The 12,595-nt window shown below is 44.0% G+C and overlaps 3 protein-coding genes across 3 annotated transcripts in view; 2 read left to right on the top strand and 1 right to left on the bottom strand.

The window, feature by feature from the left end:
- LOC128729078 (probable G-protein coupled receptor No18) overlaps window positions 1-12,595 on the top strand; it is a 74,050-nt gene that overhangs the window by 48,272 nt on the left and 13,183 nt on the right. The gene's annotated exons all lie outside the window — the stretch shown is intronic.
- On the bottom strand, window positions 8,817-10,723 carry LOC128729083 (uncharacterized). Its single transcript, XM_053822733.1, has one exon. The coding sequence runs from the start codon at window positions 10,713-10,715 to the stop codon at window positions 9,525-9,527; it is 1,191 nt and encodes a 396-aa protein (XP_053678708.1). The 5' UTR covers window positions 10,716-10,723; the 3' UTR covers window positions 8,817-9,524.
- LOC128729082 (uncharacterized) lies at window positions 11,066-12,347 on the top strand. Its single transcript, XM_053822732.1, has one exon. The coding sequence runs from the start codon at window positions 11,066-11,068 to the stop codon at window positions 12,278-12,280; it is 1,215 nt and encodes a 404-aa protein (XP_053678707.1). The 3' UTR covers window positions 12,281-12,347.

Raw genomic sequence — 12,595 nt, 5'->3', positions numbered from 1 at the left:
ACGAAGAGAACGCGGCAGTGACGAAGCCAAACTGGCCGCAACAGATTGACCAAATTGCTATCATCCACACATTCGTGGAATGGTAAAATGATGGCTTTGGCCTTTCAAGCTGCTCTAAAAGCCAGACAAAGCTAGTCGCGCTGCAATACAAAAACAAGCAGAAATGCTAAACGCTAAATGAACCATGCAAATTGCGGCGAGACTTCTTCGGTCAGGCTAATAACCTCGATGTTCGCAGAGCGACTGAGGCCAGCGAATGAGGTGTCATTTTATCGACGGACTCGGCGAGCAAAGAGCAAGCCATTCTCCGATCATTTGCACTTGTGCGGCGTCTTGCCCGAGAGCCATCGAAAGACCGTACAGCATATGTTCCGGTTCCTTCAACACTACCTGCGTGATAGCCAAGGGGCGTGGGTATGCCATGGATGCATAAGAATACCCGCAAGCAGCTCTGATAAAGAAAGGACCACGCGACTGTCCAGTCTATACGAGGAGCTGATGCAACAAGTCAAACCATTAACAAGGCTCATAATCATCATCGACTACGTTCACCTACCAATCTGCTTGCTCCTTGCTGGACGAAGCACATCGCAGCTAGCTCCATTGATGTCCTCTCGAACAGCTGATGCAAATTCATAATTGTATGTTTACGGTATTGCCTCATCATTATTAGCCAGGTGCAAATGAACCAACAGCAAATAAAGCGGTGGCGACTGAAGATTGTACACTGGCGCTGGGATGTTACAAAATGGAAAACACTGGCTGGTGGTGCGTATGTACCCGTGCACGAACGTTAGGTCAGCTCGAGCCCCACCGAAGACAATTCCTGCTCATATCATAGCTCGGAACTCGATCTTGATACTGAACATTATTACATTATCTGAGTCTATGGTCCTTTTTCGCCAGGAGATGGGATTTGCGCTTAGGTCATTAGAGGAGGATTACTGCTCGTGTACTTTTGAAACAACGTTGTACGGTCGAATGGTGTGCGACCGGGCTTCGCGAACAAGAAAAATCCAAATCAAATGTACGACCCTGCTGTTTGTTCCTTGATTATTCCATCGTACGGGAACCGAAACACGCCATTAAAACTCTTCCGCTTTACATTTATAAATTTATTATATATCCATTACAGATATAATGCAACCCAAGGAAACGATGGCCAGAGGATGTTTTTTTTTTCACTCCAGAAAAGGCTACCAATACATGATGTCCGACGCAATTCGGCAACCAGAGCCGTCGCGTACTAAGCGACGGTTAAAAAAAGAAACATGTGCCAATTCGGGGCCTGTGGATAGTTCGAGGACTACTGCTGAGCTGGCGCCGGCGAGGCCTTGTCGGAACACTTGCAGCTGTCTCGCATTTTATGGCCGATTTGGAAGGCTGTTTGCTCTTTCGCTCGGTTTCAGCATCGGAATTGATTGCTGGAGGTTGTGGGAAATGTGGGAATGATATCTTTGCAAATTTGCTGTTGACGCAGCGAAAATGAAAAACGGGTCCATGCGGCGTCAGCCATCACGATGGCCAAAGACATGGTCACCAAATTGCAACAAAAAAAAACAACGGTCGCACAAGCGACAGCAAAAGCAATCTAACGTTTGTTCATCATCGGTCCCCGACCCAATTGCCGAGGGAAATCAATCACGGAAAATACCTTCCATTCCCAGAAGTTCACCATCACTTTTTTCCACCCAAAAGTGAGCCAGAATGCGAATAAATGCAGCGGAAAGTGGTTAAAATAATAAAAAAAGATAGCTTTAAGAATCGAAATCCTTTCCTTGATGCTAAAACCAGCCGGCTCGATTCGCACGCGAGGCTCCTGATCAGCTTCTGTAGCAGCGATCGGATAAAGCCAGTGGCTGGTCCCCCACGTTATTCTGTCCCAGGTGGCAGAGAAGAGACAATGCCGTGCACATCTCACTTGCCCTACAACTGCGTGAGCATGATAGGCAGCTACTTGCGGCTTGATACGATGATTTTGGTGGGCTTGGAGCCCAGGCGACCGATCTAATGTAATTTTCTAGAGCATCAATATGGTGATTTGTTTTATTCAATATCCTTCGTTTTGCAAACAAAACAGGCCCTCCTCGCCACGTGCACATCGTCCTTTTTCTCTTGAAGCTAGAGGGAGAAGATATTTTTAATCCGTACGCAGCCATGTATGCGCAACCCACAACGAAATCGAAGCGCGGGCTGGCAAAATACACGATCTGTGTCGTGGAATTTCCTGTCGTGAAGTGTTGCCCGGCCAGGAAAATGTTTTGGCATAGTTAGCTATTTTGACAATTGATTGACGAACGTGGTTAATAGCGGTATGAGATCGTTTTCTCCAGCAGCAAGACCCCATGTGCGTGCGTGCTGTTGCAAGCTTGCGGGCGCGAATGTAACAAGCCGGTATGGCTATGACCACTCGATCCTTTTTATTTTTTTCGTGTTCGCCACGCCCTTCCCGTCCCTTGGTGAGCTCATTGTGCTCGGCCCACTCTGGCGTTGGGTATTGATTTGATTAAATCTACCAAGATCAAGATACTAGCCGCTGGACGAGCTGCACCAACATATTCTGCGGTCCATGCTCCACTCGCAAGTAGATCAATCTTTGTGAATCTGGACGAGAAAATGCTCAATCCGATCTCAACAGGTACACGGCACGTTCTCGATTGCCATCTAATGATTGTGATGATGCTGAAACAAGTACGAGAGTCCGAAGGTGGTGCGAAAACCTGTAAAGAGTACGTGTGGAAGATTGAACGCTCATCCAGTTTTTGAAGAGTGAGCAGTATTGGTAAATGCTCGTGCACGAAATAGAAAGAATAAGGATGAATTACTCTCTTAATCAATTCCACACCAGAGGGTAAGAGAATGCAACTGCTACAGATGCTTGCAACAATCCGCTCTGTAAGTAATGGGATGGAAAATGTATTCGAACGCCCTAGAGGCTCGATTACACGCGAGCGAATTTGCTTAGTACGAGCACCTACGTCGGTCCCGGTAGTGAGCAAACTCCACTAGGCTCAGTTTACTTCATGCTCAATCACGATCAGAGCAGTAATAAATATTTAGTGACATGAGTTAGCCTTTAACCAACGGGTGGTACTACTACTCCTGTCAGGTTCTCAAGTGGATCGGATAACTTCGCTCGTAGGTCCTGTAAATTTGGAGTTTGCGTTTTTCACTTGATCAAGTTTGTCGTTCATTATATGGTAATTTGACTTTCATGAAACTTTCATATGCATCAAATTGGTACATGTATTGCCAGAAACCACCGAGCACTATTCTCAATCATTAGGGAAATTCTTAAAATAAAAAATAGATTATATCAATGCTCGGTAACGTTAGTTTAGTCTAACTATACTGCTTTGTTCAATAATCTAAATCTTATCACTATAGTATGTTAATGTATTCATATCTCTTTATAAGAGAATCCTTGCTTTTCTAATTGGTCTTCATTTATGAGGAATATTCTGAGAGAAATTGATTCTTTCAAGCGCCTTTTATTAGCTTTGTAATGGTGACTCAATGAAACCTTCAAAAACTAGTCTTTCGTTCTTACTTTCCTAACTCTCTCTCTCTCGCTCTCTCTCTCTCTTTCTCTCTCTATTATTTTTTTTCTGTTCATTTTTTCTAACTATCTATTTTCAATCTGTTTTCGTTCGTTGAACTTTTGAAAATAATTAAAAAACAAAGATTGCTTATTTTAACTCTTTAAAAAAGTTCAAATAAAACTATCAAAACTTTACTGCTCTATTCTTTATGCTCTATTCTTGGCCTCTTACTCAGTATCAATCCAAAAGCAAAACACTGGTCGTCTGCGAGACTTGCATCGATTGACGATTCGCTCGGGTGTCTTAATGCTGACTTAATAAATTCAATTAGCCCACCGCAAGCTCTTTCTCTCTCTCTCTCTCTCTCTCTCTCTCTCTCTCTTTCTCTCTCGCCGCATTTTAAACACTATTCAAAAATGCTCAAAATAAGAATATCGCGAGCGAGGGAGCAATGTGCCAAAGGGAAGATATCGTTACGAAATTTTTGGTTTATCTTTGGGTCACCAAGCAGCACACCTTAAAAAGTTAAACTTTCCTAGCAGCGTCGATGACCAAATCGACGTACTAGCTAAGTCCGACAGCGGTTTCGAACTGTAGTTCAACTTTGGCTAACCACAGTTTATATCGCCCTGCTGTCAAGCGAATGAGTTAGAGGGGCAAACTAGGGAATTTCATCACGGCAGACGTAGAAGTAGTACGATAAAGCAGCACTGGCGCACCCCTACGAGAGATTGTTAAATTGAAAGAAACGAACCACACCAGAGATGTTAACGAAGCGCTGGCGTTTCACCTATGCTGGGTGGCTCACAAGCAACACTTTCGGAACCGTAACTCCGCTAGGACCTAGGACGCGTAAGGCAATCCGAAAAGCTTTACTCGCGGCCCATATAGAGGATCTCTAGGAATCCGACGCGGACGAATCAAGGAATTAAACGTTCATAAAACGAGAAGCTAGCTCCATTGATCTCTGAGTTGAAACCCGAGAGGACTGACGGTGACGAACAGACGTCCTACGACCGGCACACTTGAACGTACGCGCCCGAACTAGTGCGGTATGCCCACAACCGTTCGCTGGTGGCGATTCTACGAAACCAAGTGTGTGGAAACTTTTTGACTATATATTAAATTATTATGATAATAGTGTTTGATTATGAAACGCTCGGTTCTACCGGTGTCCGTCGTTGGCTCGGCCGCGAAGAGGGCCGAATTTGACTGGGAGCGCTGGAAGCCTGCTACGACAGAGAGTGGTCCAGAGGCTGCTCTTGGGATTTGCCATCAAGACGCACGGCCAACATAACAGTCTCACCAGAGAAGACAGCAAATCGGTCTTTTACCGCCTCTCCGGTGCTTGTCCTTGGGGAGATGCTTCTCTGATTTGCAAACTCAAAACCGACCCGATAGAAACTTTCGCCCTCGAGTAAGGGTTTTGTGATGTGCAGTATGGGCGTTGTAACGCACACACACACACATATTTAAGTGAGGATGCTCAGTAGAAGCAAGGAATTAGAGAGTTTGAGATATCTAAAACTGCTTCAGTAGAAGGTTTCCTGGAATGTAACTTTCAAAGTGGCGGTGGGAGCTATCTTTGTGGCTATCATATGAACGATATTGTCAGGAAATCTGGCTCAACGCAAAAAAAAGCTTCTAACCGAGACGCATTTGTATGGGAAAGAAGGTGATCAGTGATAAAGTTTTACGGAACAGTTGGGAAGGGGGGGGGGGGGGGTGGGGGGATGATGCAGTCAATCTACGGTGTCTGGTTTACGATACCATATATTTTTATTTGTACTTGTATTTCGCTCTAACTGCGGCCAAGAGAAATCATGTTTGTAAAGCCATTAATCTTTCAATGCTACCTGTGTGTTTTGTGCTTCAAGATAATCAAGCAATTATTTGTATTCAAGTAAATACTAACTAAGCGCATTTTCATGCTTTGGAGCGATCTCCAAAGTTACGCGTCTAATGCATACCGCAGAAATTGATAGCAAAATTAGGACAAGGTTTCTGAACTTCATTTATACAAACCAAATAGCATTAATAATGACCCGTTGCTTCTCTATCCCATGAGTAAATCGGCTGGATCCTTCTATATTTCGACTGATGATTCTAAACGAACACCGAGAACGAATACTAAGTCAGCCACCAAATGGTAACAAACCTCTACGCTCCATAAAGGTTTGTGAAAACTTTCACATTCAATCGCAAATTGTCGGTTTAGCGCTGGCAATTCATTAGCGATTCAAATTCACGTCTGCTTTTGAAACCCCTGTCTTAGCAGGCGGAGATGTTGAGGTTTAATTAATTTTTCACGCCATCATCTGTTGTGGCCGAGAAATGGAAAAGAAAAAAACCTCAAACGCATACTTTCGCTAACCAGAAATGCATTTGGCTTTCTTCTTGGATCCGCTGAAAGTGGCATGAAACATTGGCACCTTTCCTTCAGACGAGATGAGCCAACTGGAGATCACATGATCCAGGTTAGCCCGGCCAACCGAACATGAAACTAGAACACCTTTTGCGATGACCCATCAGCTTGACGACAGCTTCCGACGCATCCGAAAAGCGATTGCTCGCATGTTGTAAGGTCCACGGGTGACAGCCTGGCCGTTTAGGGAGAACAAACGCTCCAAACACAAATTAGCTTTGTCATGCATTCCCCCGAGCAGCTCACCTAGCGGTGCGAGCTGCTTTTGACACTTGGATAAACGCGATTTGACACCAGCTCCGTCTCAGCTGCCCGGGTAAATGGCAGAGTGGTAGTATTTGCCTGTTGGTCGAGGGCAGAGCGAGGGGGGGGGGGGTGGAGGAATGATGAGACGGATGAAACGATGAAATCAATCACTCCTCGGCGTTGCGGCGAATCCCGATATCCCGCGGTAAAAGTCTCAATCTCAGCTTCGCATCAACGTGAGCTAACTTTTTTTTCTCCACCCCATGAAGGATTTGAGCGCGATGACAACGCTAAAGCCCGGTAACACCCGCGCGTCGCTCACCTGCAGAAATCGAACGACGTCAGTCGAAGGACAGAAAAGAAAAAAAAATAATGAGTACGAACGGCCACATCACGAGGAAACATTAATTGAATAAATCTACGAAGCGCGGGCCTAGTTGCAGGAGATTGACAAAGTTTTGCCCGTAAGCAAACACACCCACGGAACTGGAAGTAGACAAGTCTCCCTCGTCGAATCAGATGCGTTAGTGCGCACGTGGTACTTTCTCGGGAAGGGGCAAGAACTTTCTTAAATCATCACCGAGCGACCCCGGGTTAGGCCGCGATCTCGGCGGCTCTGTGCGCTCTTGGCCAGCAATCGTGCGCCATCTCGTTTCCCTGTGCTTTGCTATTGTTACCGCTCGCCTTACGTCCCCGTTGGGCGCCAGGGTGCAGGGTAGAGATTGACAGAATCCAATTATTTTGCCTCTTTGGCAAAGCGAAATGATATTACGCTGGCAGCTCGCAACGGCGTGGTGCCCTCTGGTAGCAAGTTTTTTTAGTTAGAAAGCAAAGTTGCCCACAACGTCCAGGAGGAACGATCCCCCTAAGAGGGCTGTGTATGTACTACAAATATGTTACCTCCCTCTATATCGCTTCACTGATATCAAGTGGGGTTTGTCTAGGCCGCACCATATTCTTACTATCATGATGATAGTAAAAATAATAATGTAACCAGATTACACCCGTACTCTTTCCTACCACTAGTATACGTGGCAGCCGCTGGCTGTAAAATAATACTTCAACTGAACTGGATGAAAAAAAACCTGTGCAAAACGCACCCTTTTCGAACACCTCGCGTCACCTGCAGGTGCATGGCAATCGGCCAATTTCTTTGCTTTTAGCCATTTGCCCCGTTGCTCTTCTGCTACACCGCGTATTCAATTTTTACTCAGTGTGTGCTTTCGGACACGATTCGTAGGTGTGCTCGGTGTTATTTCACTCCTTTGGCCTTTCACAAGGCACCCGGTTCGATGTTTCTTTCTATTTCGAAGAACCACTTACGCGGTGTAAATAACATCGCACACGGTACCATCTGGCGGTCGCAATGCATAAATTATTCATACCTTCCGCACCCCCAGGTGTCTCCACCGGACATGTCCACCAGGCATCTCCACCGTGCAATATACTTCACGGTGACCAATCTAGGCGCGGCCTACGATCGATTTTATATGTACTTTCTTTTCGTTCACCCGAGCCACCCGGGTTACAACGAGCCACCCAACCTGTGCAATCAAGAGCAAAATATTCGCCAGCTCGTCCACTAGCTAATGATAATGGAATAGATGCAGCTCGTGCTAAGTGGTTAATATTTGACACTACCACGTTGCCTACTATTTGATGCTATTGTGTTGTCATTTTACTAACACGTGTTTACGCGAATAGTCGAGACAAGAGGAACATGAATCAAGACGAGAAGTGTTGGCCAGTTCTAAGCCAAAGAGAGCTGAATCGACCGTACCAGTTAAAGGAGCTAAACTTTAGCACAATATTAATTACTTCTATGCCAACTATTTCACACCCCTTTTCATCCTCCCACCACTCCGGTAGCTCGCCGTGAACATAAGTTCAAACCACTTTGCTTTTTTTAACTCAGCTCAACACCTGCTTTTCCTTTCTTTTCTTGACTATTTTGCCTTTCTCTTTGTTTGCCACATAAGTATCTATAATGCATAAAAAATCTATTCAACACGGTAGGCGCTCCGAGTCTGGCAATGGAATCAAAAGAGCAATCGAATACAAGCGCTCTCATTCCTGTAGAATGAGCATGAGAATCAGAATGAGCAAGAGGAGCAATATGCTTCTCACTCGCTAAAAGTTTAACACACACGCGTAAAAGAGATGCGTGAAAACAAGACGAACTTTTTCCCCATCGGCGGGGAAAACTATCTTTTTATAACGGACGTTACTGGTCCCAGCAAAGTCTTCCTCCTAGTCCTGCTTGCCTCGCACCAGTTAAATCTGCATTTTCGGCAAGCATGCATTTCCGTCCTCGCCTTTGGCCAGGAATCGTGCGTGTTTCTGCAGGAATTGGTCTGTTGGGACACAGAGGGACGGAGTCAATAATGCTGTTTCCGCCATTTAGCAGGTTGTATTTTTGCGTCTGTTACAGCCCTGTCATCTCGCCCACTAGCATCTAGAAAAAACCAAATGAATTCTGCATTCGTCGAATACAGTGGCACGAGCGCTGGAAATAAGAGTAACGGCTATTGTAGACCTTCTCTTCCTCTCGAATTGAACGCTCGTTCCACGAAGCATTTTTTTCTGCTATATATTTCAGCACTTTCATAATGGTCGATTCCGCATTCGTTCTAGATTTCTATTTGCCGCATAGCTAGTAGAGCTATAGTAGGTAGCATCAGAACGGACAAAACGTTTATGCAATTCTGGTCTTAAACTCCCTTTGCACCTGTCACGTTAGTCAGCAGTTTTTGTTTGAAACTATAATTCAAAATTCAAAAATTTTTGTAGTGCATATGTCGGTGATATAGCTTTTTTTTCTTCTAAATAAATATTCTTATGTAATATTTTTTACTATTTTAATTATGACTGTTAGTGATTGATAGTTGAATTTTAAATCATCCTGGTCCATGGTTAACAGCGATACTTAAATAATAAATTTCTCCCTTTCGGTACCGTGTCCAAATAAATATCTTCTTAAACATGATGCGGACACTATTGACGGAAATGCCTCTATTTTCATACTTAGGCATCCATTTTAAAATGCTCCTATCAGGTAACTGGTGGCTGATAAGACCAAATGCCCGAGGACCAACATCTACTCAAAGAGATAAAGTTGTTGTAAAGAAGGTAATGCGAATAGTGTTGCTAAGAATATTAACAAGCCCATTCAATGGAAACTTTTGTTTTAAAATTATTAGTTTGAGCACCGTAAAAACGTAATCAATTGTGCACTTGAAAGGATGCTATTTATTCAACCAAAAACGATATCATACTCACAAAACAAATTCACGAAAACACTTATAGCATTTTCAAATAGCTGCCCTGAATTGCTCATATAGCTCCGTGTAGACGGTGAAGTCCCGTTTGTAGGAGAACTGACTAAATAGCTCCTTACTCGCATCGAGCGCCTGCCGAACCTCAGGAGCCTCAACGTTCAATGACGACTCAAAGAAAGAAATCTCGTGAGCCAATCGCATCAAGAAGGCATCATTGTGCTGCTTATCCTGATGCTGCAGCAATGCCTCTAGCACGGCCTTGAACGCTCGCACACGCTGCACTGGACCGGGTAAGGCATTGGGCAAGAAAATCATGTTTGAAAGCCCTTGCACTGACCATTGATTGTTTAACACACCCAGTAAATCGGCTTCAACCTGCATGTAGTAAGCCGTAAAGTCCTGTGCGAACAAGGCCACTTCGGTGAAGTTCCCAGCGAGTAGCTGTGATTGCCACCGAGTAACAGCCTTGCCTTGAAACAGTGAGTGATCTGGGTTATAGTGATTTGAGATCTCTTTAGCATCGACAGAAAATATTACTGCTGGGAAGCGCTCATCCTGCCCATTGGATTGCAATAATTCGGCCATCTGTTTGTATGCACTCACGCGATCTTCGCTTCCTGGAAGTAATCGGACGAACTTTAATATGCGAGCCACCATACGGCTGTTGGCTCCATGATAACGATAGCTTTCTGCTAATATATTGGATAATGCCGAATCTAACAAGATGGAGTGGAGAAACAAAGCCAACTCCTGGCGGTCAGATTCAATGCTCGTCAACAGTAGCTCTCGCTGCAACTGTATGCCATACTTCCAAGCATTCTCCAGTTGCTGTTTCTGACCGTTAAATAATGTCTCCAGGCCAGGCATGTCATTTTTTAACGTTTGACTTAGCACACTAACTGATGACATCACCTTGCTCATGTATTCGGGCAACTTGATGCTGAGATCTTTCGACTGTGTCGTTTGCTGGTCGTATGCCTCCTGGCATCGTTTCTTCAGCTCCAGATAGGCTTGCTCATGTTCTGGAACGATACAAGCCGCCCTCAGCTCAGTGCCATTGCAGGTCTTTGTATGCCAAGATTTCGTTATGGATATAATCTCATTGTAGCTCTGCCCGCAAGCGTCTAACTGGAGCGATGATTCCGGTAAAACTTCTGAAGGAGCAGCTATAATAAAGCTCTGCACCAACGTATGTGCGAATAGCGTCACGATTAGTTTCTGCATCACTGTTGTTGACTGTTCAATGATATTATCTAAAGCTTGGAATGAAAGCTTTTTATACCACCTATACGGTGGTTTTTATTTATTCATTTTCAATGTTGCACAGATGTTTTGTTTACTCGGGGCTCGATTCATTTGTAATGAGATCTGACTTCTTTGAGGTCTTTCAGCACCATCGCATGCAACAAGCTTATCCATACCAGCGTCACGCAAGCGACAACAGTGATTGATTACTGCCATCTATTTTCTTTTCGTTCTCTGGCATATTTGCGATGAGTAAATTGATTCACACAGGAAAAACATTCACCTATAAGAATAATCGAATTGATTTGCAGTGCACGATAGCCACTGCAATGGTTCGATTCATTGCAAGACTGTGGGCAAACGCGCTACTGCTCATCACATTGTGCAACGGCGAAGATGGCAAAGCTGTCACAGCGCCGGCCAAAACAGGTAATAGTTGTTTGTCAGCAGCAGGAGTTGTCTTCAATCTTCCTCCGGTAGTATGTAGACCAATGGCCTCTTGTGACCAGAAGGCACTACTAAAACACTACAGTGAGCTACACAGCAAATGTCGGATTGACTCATCGGAACGGCTAAAAGACCGGGAGCTGTTTTTATTCCGTGCAAATTATTGGGTAGACGATCACAAGTTTTTATTTGAATTAATCCAAAATTGGCATCAGCAGCATTCACTTGTGCTAGATGCAGAGCAGATGATCAGGAGAACAGCTCGACTAGGACAGGAGCTACGCCGTAAGCTATACATCTACAGTATTGAAGCAGGAAGGATAGAAGATGCACTGATGCTACATGTCACACTGGCCAATCACTGGACGGCTCAGCAAATCATCGATGCCATCGCAACAAACCCGAACATCAATGAGGTGGTTTGTGTGCACTTATTAGAGTTTGCACGTTCTATTCCAGTCAAGACGTATCGAGCTGAGCTCTATAAAGCAATGAAACCTCTTCTTGTTAAGCACAATTTGATCAACACTTACGTAGTTTTGCTATACAGCGCTGATGCTGCATCGGTTTTGACCACGCCTAGCGATAAAGATGAATACGTCGTAAAAATCGTCGGCAAGATAGTGAGCAGACTTCGAGACCTTTTGATTGAGGTGAATTTTGAAGAAAATCTATGGATTGCCGAGCAATATCCAGACTACTACTCATATCATATCGCAACTATTACGACATTTAACCGTCAACAATGGCATGCTATGATAAAGCGAAGATTCTTCGAATTCGCCAACATGTTGCGACCCAAAAACTTACGCTTTCACATTCTTGAAACATCTATAGCACACATCGAAATGTATGAAAAAAACCGAGAGAAACGTCAGCTTATGTTGTTACCAGTACTGGCCAAAGAGGTCGACAGACTTCGTTCATTCGTAATGCAGACGGGCAAACACAAGCATGAGCTGCAACGGCTCGAAAAACTTGAGAAACGGTTTAACATGGGAAAGTCGAAAAATCCTAATTATCAAACCTATCTCAACCACTTCAAGGTTAATGGCAAGATGGGAAAAAAGCATAAAGAGCTTGAACGGCTGGGATAACTTGAATGAAATAAATAAAATTACACTTAAACTGAGGAACACTAAATTTTGCTTTTGAAGCTTTTTATTGATGCTACAATAAATTTGTCATCGTTTTCTAAGCACAAAAGATGACATTTATTTCGCTAAGATGTCTTGAAGCAATTTTGTGATATTTTCAAGTACGACAATACAAATTCTCTACGATTAAAAAATAAGAATCTGAACGACTGGCAACGTAACATGCATTACATACAATCGATGTTGTCAATTTGCCCAACCAGTAGTACGAAAATAAGTTTAAGTTTAACTTATATATGTTCCCACAACTATCTA

Source organism: Anopheles nili, chromosome X (assembly GCF_943737925.1).
Source record: "Anopheles nili chromosome X, idAnoNiliSN_F5_01, whole genome shotgun sequence".
Classification (NCBI taxonomy): domain Eukaryota; kingdom Metazoa; phylum Arthropoda; class Insecta; order Diptera; family Culicidae; genus Anopheles; species Anopheles nili.
Note: the sequence above shows the minus strand (reverse complement) of the source record. Positions and strands in the feature narration are given on the sequence as shown.

Excerpts from the sequence above, each read along its gene's own strand:
- LOC128729083 (XM_053822733.1), bottom strand. The coding sequence starts at position 10,715 with ATGCAGAAACTAATCGTGACGCTATTCGCACATACGTTGGTGCAGAGC.
- LOC128729082 (XM_053822732.1), top strand. The coding sequence starts at position 11,066 with ATGGTTCGATTCATTGCAAGACTGTGGGCAAACGCGCTACTGCTCATC.